This window comes from Equus przewalskii, chromosome 2 (assembly GCF_037783145.1).
Source record: "Equus przewalskii isolate Varuska chromosome 2, EquPr2, whole genome shotgun sequence".
Classification (NCBI taxonomy): Eukaryota; Metazoa; Chordata; class Mammalia; order Perissodactyla; family Equidae; genus Equus; species Equus przewalskii.
The window spans coordinates 6,289,109-6,311,799 of record NC_091832.1 but is presented as its reverse complement, the minus strand read 5'-3'; the positions used below and the strand labels follow the sequence as shown (position 1 = coordinate 6,311,799).

Here is a 22,691-nt window from a genome sequence, read left to right as displayed (position 1 = left end):
GGTAGAATCAGAACAGCCTTTATTCTAAGGCTAAACTGGCCCTAGTAACCTCAGGATTCTCTTGATGCCCCATGTGCTAGGAGATCTTTCCACTGTGATTTTTGGGAATAAGAACTATTCCTGGCCTTGTGGGAGCATTGGGAACTGTCCTGCCTCTTCCTAGTGATTTGTTCTGTGGTCTCAGTAGTTTCCTCATGCTCATGTGTTGATCAGACTCACTTAAGACCCAAGGGGAACCCTCTTCAGATCTCCAGAGAGCTTTCTCTCTGTCTCTCTCTCTCCCCTCTCCAGTACTCTTCTGTGTGCATTCTAGATGCCTTGGTCTCTCTGAACTCCAAGGGAGACTGCTGGACTCTGTTACTCCTCCCTGCTCTTTCCAGGTAGTAATCTGGGGACAGTCATGTTGCTCACATTATTTTCCTTCTCTCAGAGATCACTGTACTGTGCTTTATGTTGTCCATTGTCTGAAAACAGTTGCTTTGTGTATTTTGTCCAGGATTTTCTTTTCTTTAAAAAAAAAAAAAAAAAAGATTGGCACCTGAGCTAACATCTGTTGCCAGTCTTCTTTTTTTCCTTCTTGTCCCCAAAGCCTCCCAGTACATAGTTGTATATTCTAGTTGTGAGTGCCACTGGTTGTGCTATATGGGATGCTGCCTCAGCATGACCTGATGAGCAGTGCCATGTCTGCGACCAGGTTCCGAACTGGTGAAACCCTGGGCCGCGGAAGTGGAGCGTGCACACTTAACCACTTGGCTGTGGGGCTGGCTCCTGGCAAGGATTTTAGTTGTTTAAGATAGAAAGGTAAATCTGGCTTCTATAATTCATTATACTAGAAGCAGAAAGTTGTATATTATTGTTTTAATTAGCATTTCTTTTTAGCTTAGATATGAACATTTTCTGTATGTTTTAAAAAATTTCTCTTGACAGAAAAAAACTTTCACCTATGTCATCCAAACATAATTATGCATACTTATTTTTAAGATTTTTGTGTTTAGATGGGGGCCGGCCCCATGGCCCAGTTGTTAAGCTTACACGCTCTGCTTTGGCGGCCCACGGTTTCGCCGGTTCAGATCCTGGGCGTGGACATGGCACTGCTCATCAAGCCATGTTGAGGCGGTGTCCCACACAGCACAACCAGGAGGACCTACAACTAAAATTACAACTATGTACCGGGGGGCTTTGGGGAGAAGGAGGAAAAATAAAATCTTTAAAAAAAAAAAAGATTTTTGTGTTTAGAGATTCCACAAGACCCATTTATCAGCTCATTTGTCTTTATTCTTTGGATTGTCAAGTTGTTTATAATCTCTAAATGATTTTCTTCCTTTAAGCCTGTTTTTCCTTAATCAAAGAGAATAGGTGAACATTCCTTCTAGAACCCCTTTGTAGACCAAAAAAATAATCTTCATTTATTCATTCAACCATTATTCATGGAATGTTTATTATGTGGAAGGCCATATACTAGGCATTGTGTATACACACAAAGGTACATGAAAAAGAGTTCCTACCCTCGGGGAGTTCATAGTCTGGTAGGTAAACTGACAAAAAATAGTTAGCTCTCCCTCTGTGGAATATTTGCAGTGGGCACGATGTTCTTCTATTCTAGAACCATGGAAATGGAGATGATTACTTTCTCTGAGTATCACTTTACCCTAATCCACTCCTTTTCTCAAACACTCAAGCGTGCTCCTGCTTTAGGGTCTTTGTTCTTGCTGTTCCCTCTGCCTAGAATGCTGCCCTGCCAAGGTTTTCCAAATGGCTTACTCATACTCCTTAACATCCTCAAATATCATTTTATCAGTGAGACCTCCCTTGACCGTTGTCTATAAAATGGCACTTCCATCTACAATCTTTATCCCCTTACTTGGGTTTATTCTTTATAGCATTATCATTTACGTTTTTATTTATTTTCTTCCTTATCACCTTTTGTCTCCTCCCCCTCTCAAATGTAAATGCCAGATGAGCAGGGACTCTATCTGTTTTGTTCACTATTTTATCACCTTGAGTAGTAACTGACACATACAGGATTCTTGATAAATATTTCTTGAAAAAATTTATACCTGTGTGGTCACTTGATTATTTTTCCTTTCCATGTTTCCCTGCAAAGCATTTCCTGAGTGATTTTATTCACAATGTCCATTTTTGGTTTACTCTGCACTTAGAATAAGCAAATGTCTTAGTAACACTGTAATAGTTAAAAGAGACACTTATGTCAAGTAGATACTAAATTTTGTTTTTTCCTCTCTCTTAGTTTGCAGATAGGACCAATCCAATGGATAAACATCTTGAGGTCCTGGCCAATAAGTATGGATTGTCTGCACAACCAGTTACTCCTCAGATGTTTGGGTGTGCTGGAAAAGAGCACATGGAAAAATATGGTATGTTAAAAAAACTTGAAGGCTTATTGGTAGTTATATACGTGTGATGAGAAACAGCAGGTATTGATTAAGGAACTGTGGAGGATGCTAGGATATATAAGACGTAAAGTGGTTTTTGAATTAAATCGAAGAAGTAGTCTGTACAGAGTTTAGTTGTAGAGAAAATATTTATATATAGGAATTAGAAATATATAGGAATATATTCATTTAGGAAGTACCTAGAATGCTCCAAAACAAGAAATTGAAATAGGAAAAATAGCATAAATCTTGTCTCCTTTAATCATGGACTATAAATTGAGGTTCATCAGTTCTGAATATTATAATGAGATTTAAAGCTTGCTTTTGATAACAGATTTATATAACCAAATTTTATTCTTAGTACTTGAGTCCATCAGGAGTGCATCATCATCTGTCATTCCATGGTGTTTTATGAGATTTATATTTCATAGTTGATTTTTATTTTGTAGATAAACATCCTAGTTTTTTGACGGATGGTCAATGATTGGCTTCCCTTTGCCAGTTAGTTAAATCATGGGTAACTGCAGATAGAATTTTTTTTTGTTGTTGTATGACCCTGAACCAGTGCCTTGTTGTGTACTGTGAGATAACAAAGAAAATAATCATGCTTGAAAGTTCATCATTCCTGTTCTTTGCAGGGAAAATATCCCAGGTTTGCTAGCCAAGATCAAGTAATTAGAAAGGAAAAAAATCTTCAAGGAAGAGTGGTGGGATCGTATAGAGAAGCACTGCTAGTTTTGAGCCATAGGAATTTTCTTTCTTGTAGCTATTTTCTTACCCTTTTTAACTCAGTCCGTTTCAATCTGGTTTCCCTCCTTACTCAGGGCTACCATTGATCACCATGTTGCTATATCCAGTACATACTTTTCAATCCTGGTTTAATAGACCTCAGCACTATTAGTCCCTTTTCTACTTCCTTCTTGAAACATTCTCTTCTCTTGGCCTCCACGATACCTCCTTCTTTAACCTCTTTGGCTATTCCTTGTCCATTTCCTTTTCAATTAAATAATTCACCTTGAAGTAGCTCTCTTTATATTCCAGGCATCATTCTAAGCACTGGAATGTAGCAGTATATCAGTTAGCTATTGCTGAGTAATAAACCACACCAAAACTCAGCGATTTTAAATAATGATTATTTATTATTATAGTTTACAAGTTTGTAGATTGGGAGTCAGCTTGTCTAAGCTGAGCTCAGCTCTTCTTAGCTTGGTTAATCATGACTGTAGGTTGATTGGAGACCCTGTTCTAGTCTTGTTTGACTGAGTCATAGCTCTTGTCCTCCTCGTGGGACTGGAAGGCCAGCCCTGGCATGTCATTTTCATGGTCCTAGCAGAAGCACAAGAGAGTAATCTGCAACATGCAAGACCTTTTGAGACTTAAGCTGTTGACCCAGAGCAAGTCATGTGGCAAACTTAGAATCAAGGGATAGAGAAATATGCTCCACTTCTTTTGTGGTAGGAAACTGCAAAGTCAGACCACAAAGGACATTCAAGAGGGCAAAAGAATTTGGGACATTAATGCATTCATTCACAAGCAATAAGTCAGCAGATGAGATGTGAGGTTTTGCTTAAATTTCTAATAAAGGAGAGACAGTAACACTTGAAAAAAACTAAGGTAATTTCAGGTAATTATTAGTCCTATGAAGAAAATAAAACAAAGTAATGTACTTGTAGGGAGAGGTGGGCAAACTTAGGATAGTCAGTGATGGGCTCTATACTTGTATATCTAGTTGGCATCTTACATCTCTGCTTGTATATTTAACGGGCATCTCAAATTTAACATGTTCAAATGCCAACTCTTAATTCCGTTCTGTCATTGTCTTAAACTTACTCCTTCCCTAGTTTTCCTCATCTCAATAAGTGGCGCTTCCATCCGTTCAGATGTTCAAAGCAGAAACATGAGTCATCTTTGATACTTCTTTCTCCCTTTCCCCCATTCCAGTCCCTCATTATGTCCTATTAATTCCACCTGCAAACTCCAAACTATGTTTCTTCCTTCCATTTCCTTTCATTACTACAGCTCTTACCCTAGACAAGAATTTTTCAAACTGTGGGTCGTGACCTGCTAGGAAATTATGGAATTAAGTTCATAGGTTGAACCCAGCATTTTTCTAAAATCTAAAATTTGTCGTTATTGTATATTATAACTGAATACAGGGAAGTGCACAAAACATAAATAGACAACTTAGTGAACTCTCACAAAGCTCATAACTGTGAGCTAAACCACCTCCCAGGTGAAAAATAGAATGCTAACACCCAAGAATCCTCTCTGTAGATTATTTTTATCTGAAGAACTTTGTGCGTCTCCTACGATCTTCTTGGGTCATTCCATTAGACAAAAAGCTACACCTACAAATCTTTTTGAGATGAGCCCTCTTATACCTTGGATCCCTTCTGAGATGGCTGAGGGATGGCATTTTTAAGCTTCCTACCAGGCCTTTGTTTGATTGAGAGAATTTGTGAGGCATAGTCTTTTTCTCTTTGGAGGATTTTCTTCTGTTTGAGCTATATTCTGAGGCATCACTTTTGATCTTTCTGAGATCTTACAGAAAGATTTGTCACACCCTGAGCTTCATCTTTGCACCATGTTTTCCTCGTAGTGCCCTAGATTTAATCTTTACTCAAAGGCCGTTTCTTAATTTTAGCATCATTTCCTACCTTGAGAGGCTGAGAATTTTCAACACCACGAAGTCCCGAATTCTTTTTGTTAAACAGTTATTTCCTCGATATAGCAATATAGAATCTTCCTATAAACAGCAAGAAGAAGCCAAGTGGCAACTTCAATATTTTGCTTATCTGATTTCCACATAACTACAAGTAATAGTGTTACTAAAATTTCTACTACTGTTGTAACAATGATCTCCTTTTCTCTAGCCCTCAGTGAAGTTTTATCTTTTTGCAAACCGTCACCTTTCAGGTGTCTTTAGAGGACCACAAGGCTTCCTCTAATAATTTCTTCAAGGCACTTTAGGCTTTTGCTAGTAATTTTCTTAAAAGCCACCTCCTGGTTCCAAAGCTGTTCACATATTTTACATTTTTTTGTTAAGTGTAACTCCACTTCCAGTTTATTAGTTTGCTCGGGCCGCCATAACAAAATATCATAGACTGGGTAGCTTAAATGATAGAAATTTATTTTTTGTGTTTCTAGAGGCTAGGAAATCCAAGATGAAGTTGCAAGATAGGTTTTATTCCGAGGTCTCTTCTCTTAGCTTGTAGACAGATGCCATCTCACTGTGTACTCACATGATCTCTTCTTTTGTGGGCACAGAGAGAAAGAGAGAAAGAAACATCTTTTTCTTCCTCTTCTTATAAGAGTTCTTACAAGGACATTAACCCATCATGAGGGCCTTACTTTCATGGTCTCATCTATCCTAATCACCTCCCCAAAGCCCCATTTCCAAATACCATCACATTGGCGTTTAGGGCTTCAACAGATTTATTTTGAATTTTGGGGGACACGATTCAGTCCGTTGCACTCAGATACCAAAATATGTATTCATTATCTGTTACTGTGTAACAGTGAGACTCTCTTTTTAGAAATCATTTCTTGTTGCTTTCATTCTCGTTGTCTAGTTTCCCTGTGTGTAAGCTCACTGGCCTTCTTTCAGTGTCTTTAATAAGCCAAGCTTTCCTGCCTTAGGCTCTCCTATTCCCTTTGGCTACAGTGTTCTTTCCTCCATTCTTTCCAAGTCAGCTCTGCTCCTCCCTTAGGTCTTAAAAAAACCTTGTCTCATATCTCCAACACTTTACAAAAGTGTCTCCACTTGGATGTCTAAAGGACATCTCAAATTTAACAGGTCTAAAGCTGAAGTCCTAATTCTTTCCTTGAACTTCCCCCTTCCCCATCTGTTCTTGAAGTTTTCCCCCATTCAGGAAATGATAACTCCATCTTTCTAGGACCTTTGGCCAAAAACCTTGCAGCCGTTCTTGATTCTACTCTCAGTCAACATTTAATATATCAGCAAACTTTTTCACTCATTTCTCAGAATATCCACTTCTCACCATTTCCACCACCTCTGCTGCAGGGTAAACCACTGTAATTTCTCAACTGGATTATAGGCATCTCCTAACTGGTTTTTCTGCTTCTGCTTGTGTACCTCTACAGTCTGTTCTTCATAGCCAGAGCAATGCTTTTCAAATATAAGCCAGCTCATTTCACTCCTCTGCTCAGAACTCTCCATGTGTTTTCATTACTCTCACTTTGAAACCTGTGGATCTTATTATGGCCTACAAACTTCTACATGATCTGATCCCAAACCCGCATTAGTTTTCTGACCTTATCTTTTACTGTTTCTTCTTTCACCACTCTGCTCCAGCCATACTATCCTTTCTGTTCCTCAAACACAGTAAACACATTCTGCTTCAGGCAGAGCCTCAGCTTTGCTATTTCCACTTCTGGAATGCTCTACCCTAAGATATCTTCAGTGCTAGCTCCCTTACTTCTATCAGGTCTTTGCTTAAATCTCATCTTCTGCTTTCTTTCATCACCCTCCTTCCCAGAACTCTCTGTCCTCTGTCTCCTGCTTTATTATTTTACATAGAACTTATAAAAATCTGGCATATTTATTTTTTCTTATTTATTAACTGTCTTCTCCAACCAGAATGTAAGTTCTGCAGGAGCACTGATTTTTGTTTGTTTTATTCCCTGCTCATTGACTGTTACCTGGGACACTGCCTGGCACAAAGCAGGTATACTGTAATTAATTAATTGATCTTCAAAGAAAGATCATCCTTGACCATTCAAATTGAAGTAGATTTCTCCTGTTATTCTCTTTCATAGATAGCTCCCTATTTCTTTCCTTCATAGCACTTAGTGTTATTTATATTTATATCTTAATATGTATATATTATCGCACTTTTACTTATTTAATTTTTGTCTTCCTTATGAGTCTATAAATTCCATGAAAGCAGGAACCATGCCTATTTTGTTTACCTTTGATATATCCAGCCTAGCACAGTACTTGGTATGTAATCTAGCCAGAAGAAAGAGTTTTTTTATTCTCTTCTACAGTCCCCAGCATATTTAAATACTCAATAAACATTTGATGAATGAATGAATGAATTTTCTTACATATGTTACCTCATTCAATTCTTACAACAATCCATTATGGGAAGCATTATTATCCCATTAAGTAAGATGCTGGCTTCAGGGGCTATATATATATATATATATATATATATATATATATATATAAAGGATCGTGAAGCTGGCCTCTTAATATATATATATATATATATTATATTATATATATATATATATTTGTGTATATATATATATACACACAAATATATTTTTTCATTGTGTTGAGAAAGTATCCATCAATTTTTATTTTTTTGAATTTTTTTCTTTTGGGAATAGGTATTGAATTTTGTCAAAGGCTTCTCTACCATCTGTGGAGTTAATTGCGTTGTATCCCCCACTTACATCTGTTAATAAAGAATTCTTTATTAATGGATTCTTGATATTGAACTAACTTTGCGTATCTGGAACAAATGGCACTTGGTTATGATGTATTGATTTTTTTAATGTGGAGTTAGATTCTGCCACTATTATTTAGTACTTTCAAATCAATATTTATAAGTGATATTGGTTTATAATTTTCTTTTTTTCTTACATCTTTATCAAATTTAGGTGTTAATTTTATATTTGCTTTATAAAAAGAAATAGGAAGGCTTTCTTTACTTTTGATGCTCTGGAACAATTCATGGAGCACTGGGACTACCTGATCTTTGTAGGTTTGGTAGAATTGCCTGTGAAACCATCTGGGCCTAGTTTTTTCTTTGCGGGGGAAGGGAGTTGCTTGGCAAGTATCTATTTATTTATGTTTAGATATTCTATCTCCAATGGGCTCAATTTTGGTAGTCTCTATTTTTCTATAAAATTATCCATTTCATTTAGATTTTCACATTTATTTGTATAGAAATCTGAGACGTAGTCTCACCATTTTAAAATTTGTTTCTATTTAAATGGTACTTTCCTCTTATTATTATTTTTGTGTGTTTATGCTTTCTCCCTTTTTTCTTCATTAACTTAGGCTAGTAATTTGTTGTCTTAAATTTTTTAGTATATCGGAATTTTGATTGATTAATTATGTCTACTCTTTCTATTCTTTACCCTGTTAATTTCTCCTTTTATCTTCCTTGTGCTTTTTGGGGGTTTACTTTGTTGTTGTTTTTCTAGTTTTTTGAGTTGCGAATTTAATTCATTTTCTTTCCTTTTAATAGCAGCGTTATTGAGATATAATTCACAGACTATAAAATTCACCCTTATTAAGTGTACACTTCAGTGATTTCTAATATATTCACAGATTTGTTCAGCCATCACCACTGTCTGATTTCAGAACATTTTCATCATCCCAAAAGGAAACCCCATATCTATTAGCCGTCCTCCCCCTTACCCTCTCCTCTCAGGCACCTGGCAACCACTAATCTGCTTTCTGTTTTTATGGATTTGCCTATTCTGAACATGTCACTTAAGTGGAATCATACAGTATGTGGCCTTTTGTGACTGGTGTCTTTTACTTAGCATAATGTTTACATAGTTCGTTCAGGTCGTAGCATGTATCAGGACTTCATTCCTTTTTATTGCTGAATAATGTTTCATTTTATCATTCTTTCTTGTGTTTAGTGCTATGTATTTTTCTGATTACTGCTGTAAACATATCACACTGATTCTGATATATAATGTTTTCTGTATAATTTTCTCAGAAATTTTATAATTTCCATTTGTATTTCCTTTTCTTACTCAAGAATTGTTTCATGGAAATATTTTTTTACTTTCTGGGTAGACTTTTTATTTTTCATTTTATTAATAATTTCTAGTTTCATTGTATTGTGATTTGAGAGTGTTGTTTTTGGATTTGGGGGGATTCCGAGTCCTATTCTGCCATCTAATGTCAGTGTAGTAAAGTCCTTATTTGATAGTGAATTTTTTGAAAGAGGATTCTGTGTCCTCTGATTTTTGTTTCCTTTTTTTGGTCTTGCAGGACCCTAAAACTTCCCCTTTTGCTTCTTTTCTTTTTCAATCTTCAGTTGCCAAAGGGCACCTTTCGCTTTCTTTTTGCCTTGTTTTTTTCTCCTAGAAGCTATGCCTTTGAAAGATTACCACCTTGAACCTCCTGAACTTTTCAGACCCTTCCCTGTAGTCATGCTTTGATCTCTAGAAATATTTTTTAAAAATATTTTCTAAGGAGGCGGAGCAAAATGGTGGGGTGAGCTGACCCAGGACTCTCTCCCCTCCAAAGTACAACAAAGGACTGAAAAAAACCCCTGAATTTCAGCTAATGAACCTAATGCCAGGACTCCGAGACCTACAGTTTCAAAAGGCAGAGGAGGGAGCCCCTGCTGCCCGCCTCAGAGGAGCTAGAACAGGGTAGGAGAGAACATCGCTGCATCCCCTAGAAACCGGGATCGCCCCGCGGGCCCTGGAAGGAGCGGGGGAGGGGCCACGCAACCAGGGGATTGCCTAGGACTCCCGCCGCCGGTACAGTGGAAACCCGCTGACAGGGGAAAGCTTCCGTGCACGGGGACCCCCATAAACCCAGGGCCCTGGGAGACCAGAGAACAGAACTGATCAAATCGAGATCAGTGCGCGAGAGAAACTGCCCCCGCCCCCGTCCCAGCAAAGCGCACTGGGTGCTGCCATCTTGCCCGAAGGCGGAGAGCTCAGAATGTGTGGCACTCGACCCCCATCCAGTGGCGACAGACTGTAACTGCAACTGAATTCTACCACCATGCGAAAAAACCGCTCTTCTACCATCCAGCAATTTATAAAAGCCCCAGACCAGAAGGAAAACAATAAAAACATAGAATTAAGTCCTGAGGACTTGGGATTAGGTAAACTAAATGAAAATGAGTTCAGAGCAGCTATAATAAAAAAACTCAATGAGGTAGAGAGAAAGAGAAACAAGCCGAGTTCTGGAGTTATGTCACAAAAGAGATTGAAATTATAAAGAAGAATCAAACAGAATTACTAGAGATGAAAAACACAATGGACCAGATAAACAGAATACAGATTCCCTGAGTGCCCGGGTAGACTTCATAGAAGAGCAAATTAGCATAATCGAAGATGGACAGGCTGAATGGCTCCAGACAGAGGAAGAAAGAGAACTAAGGATTAAAAGGAATGAGGAAAGTATTAGAGAGATAGCAGATTCAATGAGGAGAAAGAATTTAAGGATCATAGGAATTCCCGAGAACGTGGAAAAGGAAAATGGAGCAGAAAGTGTGCTTAATGAAATTATAGAAGAGAAGTTCCCAAATCTAGGGATTGAGGGCGAAATGTGTGTAGAAGAAGCTTTCAGATCTCCTAGATTTGTCAATGTAAAAAGACCTACCGCAAGGCATATAGTAGTACAAATGGCAAAAATGAATGACAAAGAAAGAATACTCAGGGCTGCAAGACAAAAGAGAATTACCTACAAAGGAGCTCCTATCAGACTTTCAGCGGATTTCTCTGCAGAAACCTTACAAGCTAGGAGAGAATGGAGTGACATATTCAAAGCTTTAAAAGATATAAAAATCTTCAGCCAAGAATACTCTATCCAGCAAGAATATCCTTCAGATATGAGGGAGAAATTAAATCTTTTCCAGACAAACAAAAGTTAAGGGAATTTGTAACCAAAACTCCTCCACTACAAGAAATCCTCAAGAAGGCTCTCATACCTGAAAAAAGAAAAAAGGGAGAAAGGGGCCACAAACCACAGAGTTGGGAGACAGATAAATAGAACCAGAATAGGATAGCAAATATCCAACTATAGCATTAGGATAAAGGTAAGGAAACTACCAAAGCAAAGACGATCTTATCATTCTAACTACAAACTCGTAACACAAGTTGGAACAAGAAGTGAAAATAATAATTTAGGAGGGGAAGAGCAAAGGGACTAAATTAGTCTAGGCCAAGTAAGTAAGAGACCACCAGAGAAGAGACTATATTATACACGAGATTCTAAATACAAACTTCAGGGTTGCCACTAAAGTAAAAAACAGAACAGAGACACAAAACATAAATAAGCAAAAATCTAAGAAACCCAGCATAAGAAATTGCAGTATCAAATGGATAGGATAAAGCACACAGGAAGAGAAAAGCAGGAAAGCCAGATAATGAGCAACAGATTGACAGCTTTAAGTCCACATGCATCAATAATCACTGTTAATATAAACGGATTGAACTCTCCAATAAAAAGACACAGATTGGCAAAATGGATTAAAGAACAAGATCCAACAATTTGTTGCCTCCAGGAAACACACCTCAGCCCCAAGGACAAACACAGGCTCAGAGTGAAGGGGTGGAGGACAATACTTTGAAGCTAATAGCAAGGAAAAAAAAGCAGGGGTTGCAATTCTTATATCAAAGTGGATTTCAAAATAAGACAGGTAAAGAGAGACACACAGGGACAATATATAATGATCAAAGGGACACTTCATCAAGAAGAAATAACGCTTATAAATATCTATGCACCCAACATAGGAGCACCAAAGTTCATAAAGCAACTATTAACAGGCCTAAAGGAAGATGTTAAAAACAACACAATAATAGTAGGGGACCTCAACACCCCACTCACATCAATGGACAGATCGTCCAGACAGAAAATTAACAAGGAAATAGTGGAGCTAAACGAAAAACTAAAACAATTGGACTTAATAGACATATATAGATCACTTCATCCTAAAAAAGCAGAATACACATTCTTCTCAAGTGCACATGGAACATTCTCAAGGATAGACCATATGTTGGGAAACAAGGCAAGCCTCTAAAAATTTAAAAAAATTGAAATAATAACAAGCATCTTCTCTGATCATATGCTATAAAGCTAGAAATTAATTACAAGAAAAAAGCTGAGAAAGGCACAAAGATGTGGAGACTAAACAATACACTACTGAACAAGCAATGGATCATTGAAGAAATTAAAGAAGAAATCAAAAAATACCTGGAAACTAATGAAAATGATAACATGGCATACCAACTCATATGGGATACAGCAAAAGCTGTATTAAGAGGAAAATTCATCGCAATACAGGCACATCTTAACAAACAAGAAAAATCCCAAATAAGCAATCTTAAACTACACCTAACTGAAGAGAAAGAAGAACAAACAAAGCCCAAAGTCAGCAGAAGGAGAGAAATATAATAAGAATCAGAGCAGAAATAAATCCTATTGAAACAAAAAAGGCAGTAGAAAGGATCAGTGAAACAAAGAGCTGGTTCTTTGAGAAGATAAATAAAATTGACAAACCCCTAGCCAGACTTACAGAGAAAAAAAGGGAGAAAGCTCAAATAAACAAAATCAGAAATGAAAGAGGAGAAATAACAACAGACTCCGCAGAAATACAGCAGATTATAAGAGAATACTATGAAAAACTATATGCCAGCAAATGGATAACCTAGAGGAAATGGATAAATTCTTGGACTCCTACAATCTCCCAAAGCTCAGTCAAGAAGAAGCAGACAATTTGAACAGACCAATCACAAGGAAACAGATTGAAACAGCCATCAAAAGCATCCCAAAGAATAAAACCCCAGGACCAGATGGCTTTCCCGGGGAATTCTACCAAACTTTCAGAGAGGATTTAATACCTATCCTTTTCAAGCTATTCCAAAAAGTTAGGGAGGATGGAACACTTCCTAACACATTCTATGAGGCCAACATCACACTGATACCAAAGCCTGACAAGGACACCACGAAAAAAGAGAACTACAGGCCAATATCACTGATGAACATAGATGCAAAAATCGTCAACAAAATTTTGGCCACCAGAATTCAGCAATTCATCAAAAGGATCATACATCATGATCAAGTGGGATTCATACCAGGGACACAGGGATGGTTCAACATCTGCAAATCAATCAACGTGATACACCACATCAACAAACTGAGGAATAAAAACCACAGGATCATCTCAATAGATGCAGAGAAAGCATCTGACAAGATCCAGCAGCCATTTATGATAAAAACTCTGAACAAAATGGGCATAGAAGGGAATTACCTCAACATAATAAAGGCCATATATGACAAACCCACAGCCGACATCATACTCAATGGGCAAAAACTGAGTGCCATCCACCTGAAAACAGGAACAAGACAAGGATGCCCTCTATCACCACTCCTATTTAACATAGTACTGGAGGTCCTGGCCAGAGCAATCTGGCAAGAAAAAGGAATAAAAGGAATCCAAATAGGGAGGGAAGAAGTGAAACTCTCACTGTTTGCAGACGACATGATCTTATATATAGTAAACCCCAAAGAATCGATTGGAAAACTTTTAGGAGTAATCAACAACTACAGCAAAGTTGCAGGGTATAAAATCAATTTACATAAATCAGTAGCATTTCTATACTCTAACAACGAACTAACAGAAAAAGAACTCAAGAACACAATATCATTCACAATTGCAACAAAAAGAATAAAATACCTCGGGGTAAATTTAACTAAGGAAGTGAAGGACCTATATAATGAAAGTTACAAGGCCTTTCTGAGAGAATTGGATGACGACATAAGGAGATGGAAAGACATTCCATGTACATTGATTGGAAGAATAAACATAGTTAAAATGTCCGTTCTACCTAAAGCAATCTACAGATTCAACGCTATCCCAGTCAGAATCCCAATGACATTCTTTACAGAATTAGAACAAAGAATCCTAAAATTCATATGCGGCAACAAAAGACCCAGAATTGCTAAAGCAATCCTGAGAAAAAAGAACAAAACGGGAGGCATCACAATCCCTGACTTCAAAACATACTACAAAGCTACAGTAATCAAAACAGCATGGTACTGGTACAAAAACAGGTGCACAGATCAATGGAACAGAATTGAAAGCCCAGAAATAAAACCACACATCTATGGACAGCTTATCTTCAACAAAGGAGCTGACGGCATACAATGGAGAAAAGAAAGTCTTTTCAACAAATGGTGCTGGGAAAACTGGAAAGCCATATGTAAAAGAATGAAAATTGACCATTCTTTCTCACCATTCACCAAAATAAACTCAAAATGGATCAAAGACCTAAAGGTGAGACCTGAAACCATAAGGCTTCTAGAAGAAAATATAGGCAGTCCACTCTTTGACATCAGTGTCAAAAGGACCTTTTCGGACACCATGTCTTCTCAGAGAAGGGAAACAATAGAAAGAATAAACAAATGGGACTTCATCAGACTAAAGAGCTTCTTCAAGGCAAATGAAAACAGGATTGAAACAAAAAAACAACCCACTAACTGGGAAAAAATATTTGCAAGTCATATATCTGACAAAGGCTTAATATCCATAATATATAAGGAACTCTCACAACTCAACAACAAAAAATCAAACAACCTGATCAAAAAATGGGCTGGAGACATGAACAGACATTTCTCCAAAGAAGATATACGGATGGCCAATAGGCACAAGAAAAGATGCTCATCATCGCTGTGCATCAGGGAAATGCAAATCAAAACTACACTAAGATATCACCTTACACCCATTAGAATGACAAAAATATCTAAATCTGATAGTAACAAATGTTGGAGAGGTTGTGGAGGGAATGGAACCCTCATACACTGCTGGTGGGAATGCAAACTAGTGCAGCCACTATGGGAAACAGTATGGAGATTCTTCAAAAAATTAAAAATAGAACTACCATACGATCCAGCCATTCCACTACTGGGTATCTATCCAAAGAGCTTGAAGTCAGCAATTCCAAAAGTCCCATGCACCCCAATGTTTATTGCAGCATTATTTACAATAGCCAAGACATGGAAGCAACCTAAGTGCCCATCAACAGATGAATGGATAAAGAAGATGTGGTATATATATATACAATGGAATACTACTCAGCTGCAAAACAGAACAAAATCATTCCATTTGCAACAATATGGATGGACCTTGAGGGAATTATGTTAAGTGAAATAAGCCAGATAGAGAAGGATAATCTGTGTATGACTCCACTCATATGAGGAATTTAAAAATGTGGACAAAGAGAACAGATTAGTGGCTACCAGTGGAAAGGTGGGGTGGGGGGTGGGCACAAAGGGTGAAATGGTGCACCTACAACACGAATGACAAACATTAATGTACAACTGAAATCACACAAGACTGTAACCTATCATTAACTCAATTAAAAAAAACCAAAAAACCCACCCCCCCAAAAAACCAACCAACCAACCAAACAAACAAAAACAAGACAGGCAGGGCCTTAAAGGGCTTCAGGAAGGGTTTGGAGCCTTATCATGGGCTAGAAGCTGCAGGAAGATGCCTGTGCCTGAGTGGAAAAGTTAAGGAATACAAACACCTGGACTGAAGGGTCCAGAAGGCCAGGAATGAGAGGTGCCTTGGCAACAGTTTACATGGACAGATGACACCAAGAAACAGATGGCCCCCCACAGCACTATGTGAGCCCTAGGAGCAATTCTGGGAGAAGAGGGGGCCGTGAGACCTGACTTTATTGAGTTTATGTTTCTGCTACCTCTTAAAAAACGGGGTTTTGACTCAGAAATTCTGTTGAGTTCTAGAAATATAAATTTACATTTCTTGCAAAAAAAAATATTTTCACACTTTGTTGGGGGGAAGGGGGTCTTTCTCCTCCTAGCGGTAGTTTTTGAGCAGCTGTAGGCCTGCCGCCACTCCCTTCTTCTCTCCTCTGCAGTGTTTCAGATGGCCCTCGTTCTCCCAAAGGCTTGCGGTGGGAGCATGAGCTATTGCTGGCTGGGATTTGGTCATTTTTCCCTTTTCTCCTTTTTCTCACAGATAATTTGAAGTTTTGGGTTCTCTGTTGTCTAGTTGTGCTGAGAGTATGGTTTTGTGCAGTTTTATTTGCTCCTCTTGTTATTTTAGATTGTTTTTAGAGGACGTGGAGAGAGACAGGTTTAGGCAGCCTCCATTGTCCTCAGCTACCTGGAAATCCTGTGTCTGGTCTGTGTTTAAGCTTATATCTTTTCTCAAGTTTTACATTATTCAGGATAGTGGGACAGTTTTCTGGTGTAAAATCTTGAGTATAAATGTACGGTTTTTTTTTTTAAAGATTTTATTTTTTTCCTTATTCTCCGCAAAGCCCCCCAGTACATAGTTGTATATTCTTCGTTTTGGGTCCTTCTGGTTGTGGCATGTGGGACACTGCCTCAGCGTGGCCTGATGAGCGGTGCCATGTCTGCGCCCAGGATTCGAACCAACGAAACACTGGGCCGCCTGTAGCGGAGTGCGCGAACTTAACCACTCGGCCATGGGGCCAGCCCCTAAATGTACGGTATTTTAGTTGAAATGTTATTCTTCACCCAACAGATTTTTGAGTTGTAGAATTTCATGGGATTTTGAGTTGTCTTTTGAAATTGCTTTTTGTGTGTGCGCACTGGAAATGAATACCTAAGAATGTTTGTAGTAGCTTACATCCTCCTGTAGAATCAGCAGATTTTTGTGGCTTCAAAGTTTGATTCAAAGAGATTGAAATCTAGGATACTAGGCATATCCTTTGAACAGGCAAAAATCTGAATTGGCAGCTCAGAATCAGTATCAACAAGCCCTTCATCAGTGCCCAGGCTTAAAAAATGTGTAGTAAGTCCCTGGCAGAATATTTTTCAAAGAGTTGCTATTTTCTATAGATTAATTGGATCCCATCATAAGGAAAAAAGAAAAGACATCAACACATTGACTCTCTCTTATGTCAGACACTATGTCCTGTACTTTTGTATAGTTTACCTGCCTCTCTTCCTACCAATCCATGCATGAATTGCTTGTAAATTTTCTGATAAGTGACAGTAAAGCATTTGTACTTTTCGTGACAAGGAACTTGCTGCCAACTAAGGCCACTCACTCCACATTTTGGGTGATTCCAATTGTTAGAGTGCTCTTTTTCACGTTGAACTCTCTCCCTATAGTTTCCATCCGTGGTCTTGTTTCTTTCTTCTGAAACTCACAGAACAAGCCTCTTTCACGTTGTAGCCCTTCAAATATCTGGAGCCAGCCTGACATTGTCCTTAATTTGCCTTCTTCTCTTTAATTGTTTCTCACTAGACTTGTTTCATGACCCATCATCCCAGTGTAATTGCTGTACTGTGATCGCACATTAAGCTTTTCTGGTAGTCACGTCACACTGCTAAATCGTGTTGAGCTTGCAGTTGAACAGAACCTCAGAACTTTTCTCATAGTTACTGCCCTTTTTCCCAGGTTGTTTTGGGGGTCCAAGAATAGAATTGGGCATTAATGATATTCTGATCCATCCCATTAATAAACTTTGTTGAAGTCTGTTGGGATCCAACATTTAGTAGTTCCTCCCAGCTTCAGGTTTGGTAATTTTCTAATCCAGTTTTTGTGGAAATATTAACCAGAGCATGGCTGAGGTTAGCGGTTAACTGTAGAGAGTTTTCTCTAGGTTAATGCATTAATAAATGCCTTTCGTTTCCCAGTGTGTGTTCTGCAGAACATTAAGCTCATAAGATGCTTCATGACATGGGTCAGATAAATTGGGAAATGGCTTCATACTTTAACCCCTTTTTGGATAGTCATAATACACTTGCAAGAGTAAAGGCTCTGAATGTCTTGCTGTAAAGAAGTGTTTAAATTTGTTTAACCCAGTATTATCTAAACTTACTTGACAAAAGAAACCTCATTTTTTTTGGTAACATTGAAAAACCCCCGAACAACAAAAGAAAAAACAAAACTCACACTACAGTATTTCCTTATGTTATCCCAAAAGAAGTCCTGAAAAATTTAGTTAATTATCTTGCTGATATCTAAATACTATGTTTCATTTGCTTTATTAGTCAATTCAATCAAGAAAAGATACTAATCTGATGTGGCTTGTTCCTACTCAACCCATTTTGGCTGCCTCTTGATCACCACTCTTCCTGATATGAGATCACCATGTGGATTCTACTTTCTTCCCTTTTTATTTGAATTGAGATAAGCTTTGCTCACTTATATGAATGTCATTTCTGCTCTGACGATCATCCTTCTTGACAGAGAAGATAGAAAACAGTATAAAAAATGGGTACGCTCCACTTAAGATTTTTGAAAATTTTTCTTCATTAATGTGCTTGCTTCTGTTTTCCTGACATTATTTTTTAAACTTTCTGTTAAGGAATTTAAAAAGCATATGTATTTCTTATTAGGCTATAACTCTTCTAAAGACCCTTCTGCCTTATCATAAGGAAAGAGAAGAAGATTAGGCCCTGGAGGGTGTGAGTTATAAAATTCGCTTAGTCCAGGAGCATTGGGATGTTTTGGCAGACTTCTTGAAGAATTGCTGGCAGTGCTTTCCTGCCTTATATCCTCGTGGTCCCAGGCTATATTTTCTGGTTTTTGAAATTGGACCCTAGTTATACTAGGTAGAATAGGTCAATTCAAACTGTTTTTATATCGTATGCTTATTAGTTGATTCAATTCATTAAATATACCCAAGTTTAATTATAAAGAAATATTTATGTGAGGGATCAGTTGAAGTCTTCAATACTGATATCTATGCAAGGAAAAATGTGGAAATATTTAGGACACTGAGTACCATGACAGCATTTGTTAATAAACAGCAGAGGAGCCGACCCCATGGCCAAGTGGTTGAGTTCGTGGGCTCCACTTTGGTGGCCCATGGTTTCGCTGGTTCGGATCCTGGGCGCAGACATGGCACTGCTTATTAGGTCATGCTGAGGCGGCATCCCACATGCCACAACTAGAAGGACCCACAACTAAAATATACAACTATGTACTGGGGGGATTTGGGGAGAAAACGCAGGAAAAAAAAGAAGATTGGCAACAGTTGTTAGCTTAGGTGCCAATCTTTAAAAAATAAAATAAAATAAACAGCAGAAAAACATTAACCCATTAAAAGATGTTTGCTTTTTCTACAGGAACAAAAGTTGAACACTTTGCAAAAATTGGATGGAAAAGTCATAAGCATTCAGTTAATAACCCGTAAGTATTTCTGAGATATGACATAGTAAAAATCTGGGTTAACCTGCTGTGTAATATGCAGCTTTATACTTGGAAAGCAAATGCAAGACCTCAAAGATGTTAACTAGAATGATTAACTTTTTTCTTATAGAAGACTTGTGCCCAAGTAAACTTTTGACTACTTTTCAGTTTTAGTTTTTGGTCTGTTTATATTTAGAATACCATTTAAACTAATCACTCTTTTAAGAAAGAATGTGAATGGCTGGTGTTAAAAGATGTAATTGGTCATACATTGCAACTCCAGTTAAGTGAAATTTATTGTAATTACTTTGGTGGGCGATAACCAGTCACCGTTTTAAGCCATTCCTTTAAACTTTTCTCCGTTTGTTTTGATCAATTTGTAAAATGAATATTAGTAGCCATTTTAATTACTTTATATAAAATTGTTTTACCTTAATAATGTGTTTTAATTTTGTTAGTGTCATTAACTCTTATTCTGGTAGAATAATATGGTTATTTATATGTAAGTATAAAGTAAAATGACATCATGTGCATTATAGGTCATTAATCTTTGATTCCCTAGTGCCTAGGATGCCTGGCTCATGGCATATACTTAATGGTTGCCAAATGAAATTGGTTCACTGGGAGTTGAATCAGCGCCGCATAACTAGAATCTCTACAAAAGGAGTACCACCAGGCAATAAAAGAATAATAGCTAGCTTTATTGAATGACAGTTCTGTGTCACTGTGCTAGGTACTTTTATGTACATTTTCACTTAATCTTCTCAAGGGTCCTATAAGGTAAATATTTTTATTCTTCTTTTATGGATGAGGAAAATGAAACTTACAGAAATTAGGCAACTTGCTCAGGATCATTCTAAGTAATGGCAAATAATGTTTATATTTTTCCTCCTATTAGATTATAAACTCCTTGAGGGCAAGAGCCATCTCTTATCTTTCTATTCGTAATGCTTAGCACAGAGCCTAGAACATAATAGGTGTTCAGTAAATTGTTTCTGAACTACTCAACGAATTTCACCACATTTAATAAATATAAAACCGTGACGAGAAACATTTTTTACCAGAAGTGGATCATTACCACCTATTGCTAATCCGTCATGCTACTGCTAGTTCTCCTCATTCTCCTAATTTTAAATTGATATTTGAGTTCAGGGCATACCTAGTTAACAAATAATATTTAATCCCATGCCCTAGATTTAAGGATATTTTGTGAAAGATCTAAGGGTATTGTGAAAGCTTTGGTGAATTCCTGTTGCTTATAAGATAAAATAGAAATTCCTCATATGAGATAATAGACCTGCTATAATTTGGCCCCATTCTACTTTTCCAGCCTTATTTTGTACCACTTCCCTGGCTATTCTCAATCTCTGGCCGAAGGAGATTACTTGGTTTTTCCCAAATGTACCATACAGTACTTGCTTCTGTGTTGTTACTTATGCCGTTAGCTCTCCCTGGAATGTACTTCTGCCTTTCTTTTGTTTGGTGAATATCTACTTACTCAACCCAAATATCATTGCTTCTCTTATTACCTTCTTGACACTACCTGGGCATAATTATTTTTTCTCATGAGCTTCATTACACTGTCTGTATATCTCTATTATAACACATCACACTGTATGATAGTTATTTGTGTGTTTCTCCTCTGATGATGATGATCCTTGAGCAGAGATTATGTCTTATCTTTGTATATTTATCAGAGTATTTGAACATGGTGTATGTTCAATAAAACTTTGCTGTTACTGAGTAGTAGAGTTAGGATGAGCAGCTTAAGCCCATAAAGATGGTCTAGAGCTGATTTCTTTGTCCGTATAACTTGGAGAACCATTAAAAATCCTTGTGATTTCCTGAAACTAGTAAACAACTATACCAACATATTGAGGAATTGACAGCATTGAGGTTTCCTAGCACTGAGAGTCCAAAAAACAGCTCTTTTTTCTTCTTTTTAAAAAATTTTTTTATTGAGTTAATGATAGGTTGCAATCTTGTGAAATTTCAGTTGTACGTTATTGTCTGTCAGTCGTGTTGTAGGTGCACCACTTCACCCTTTGTGCTCATCCCCCACCCCTCCTTTCCCCTGGTAGCCACTAATCTGTTCTCTTTGTCCACCTGTTTAAATTCCTCATATGAGTGGAGTCATACAGAGATTGTCCTTCTCTATCTGGCTTATTTCACTTAACATAATTCCCTCAAGGTCCATCCATGTTGTTGCAAATGGAATGATTTTGTTCTTTTTTGCAGCTGAGTAGTATTCCATTGTATGTATATACCACATCTTCTTTATCCATTCATCTGTTGATGGGCACTTAGGTTGCTTCCATGTCTTGGCTATTGTAAATAATGCTGCGATGAACATTGGGGTGCATGGGACTTTTGGGATTGCTGACTTCCAGCTCTTTGGATAGATACCCAGTAGTGAGATAGCTGGATCGTATGGTAGTTCTATTTTTAATTTTTTGAAGAATCTCCATACTGTTTCCCATAGTGGCTGCACTAGTTTGCATTCCCACCAGCAGTGTATGAGGGTTCCATTCTCTCCGCAACCTCTCCAACATTTGTTACTATCAGATTTAGATATTTTTGTCATTCTAATGGGTGTAAGGTGATATCTTAGTGTAGTTTTGATTTGCATTTCCCTGATGCACAGCGATGATGAGCATCTTTTCTTGTGCCTATTGGCCATCCGTATATCTTCTTTGGAGAAATGTCTGTTCATGTCTCCAGCCCATTTTTTGATCAGGTTGTTTGATTTTTGTTCTTGAGTTGTGTGAGTTCTTTATATATTATGGATATTAAGCCTTTGTCAGATATATGACTTGCAAATATTTTTTCCCAGTTAGTGGGTTGTTTTTTTGTTTCAATCCTGTTTTCATTTGCCTTGAAGAAGCTCTTTAGTCTGATGAAGTCCCATTTGTTTATTCTTTCTATTGTTTCCCTTCTCTGAGAAGACATGGTGTCCGAAAAGGTCCTTTTGACACTGATGTCAAAGAGTGGACTGCCTATATTTTCTTCTAGAAGCCTTATGGTTTCAGGTCTCACCTTTAGGTCTTTGATCCATTTTGAGTTTGTTTTGGTGAATGGTGAGAAAGAATGGTCAATTTTCATTCTTTTACATATGGCTTTCCAGTTTTCCCAGCACCATTTGTTGAAAAGACTTTCTTTTCTCCATTGCATGCCGTCAGCTCCTTTGTTGAAGATAAGCTGTCCATAGATGTGTGGTTTTATTTCTGGGCTTTCAATTCTGTTCCATTGATCTGTGCACCTGTTTTTGTACCAGTACCATGCTGTTTTGATTACTGTAGCTTTGTAGTATGTTTTGAAGTCAGGGATTGTGATGCCTCCCGTTTTGTTCTTTTTTCTCAGGATTGCTTTAGCAATTCTGGGTCTTTTGTTGCCGCATATGAATTTTAGGATTCTTTGTTCTAAT

General features: G+C 37.6%; 1 protein-coding gene across 2 annotated transcripts in view; it reads left to right on the top strand.

Annotated features, from left to right (window-relative positions):
- Nucleotides 1–22,691, top strand: part of SCP2 (sterol carrier protein 2) — a 136,783-nt gene that overhangs the window by 35,750 nt on the left and 78,342 nt on the right. For both annotated transcript variants that reach the window (XM_070609594.1, XM_070609593.1), the window contains exons 6-7: nt 2,249–2,375; nt 19,204–19,267. In XM_070609594.1, the coding sequence (XP_070465695.1) occupies nt 2,249–2,375; nt 19,204–19,267 (191 nt within the window). The remainder of the gene's footprint in view (nt 1–2,248; nt 2,376–19,203; nt 19,268–22,691) is intronic.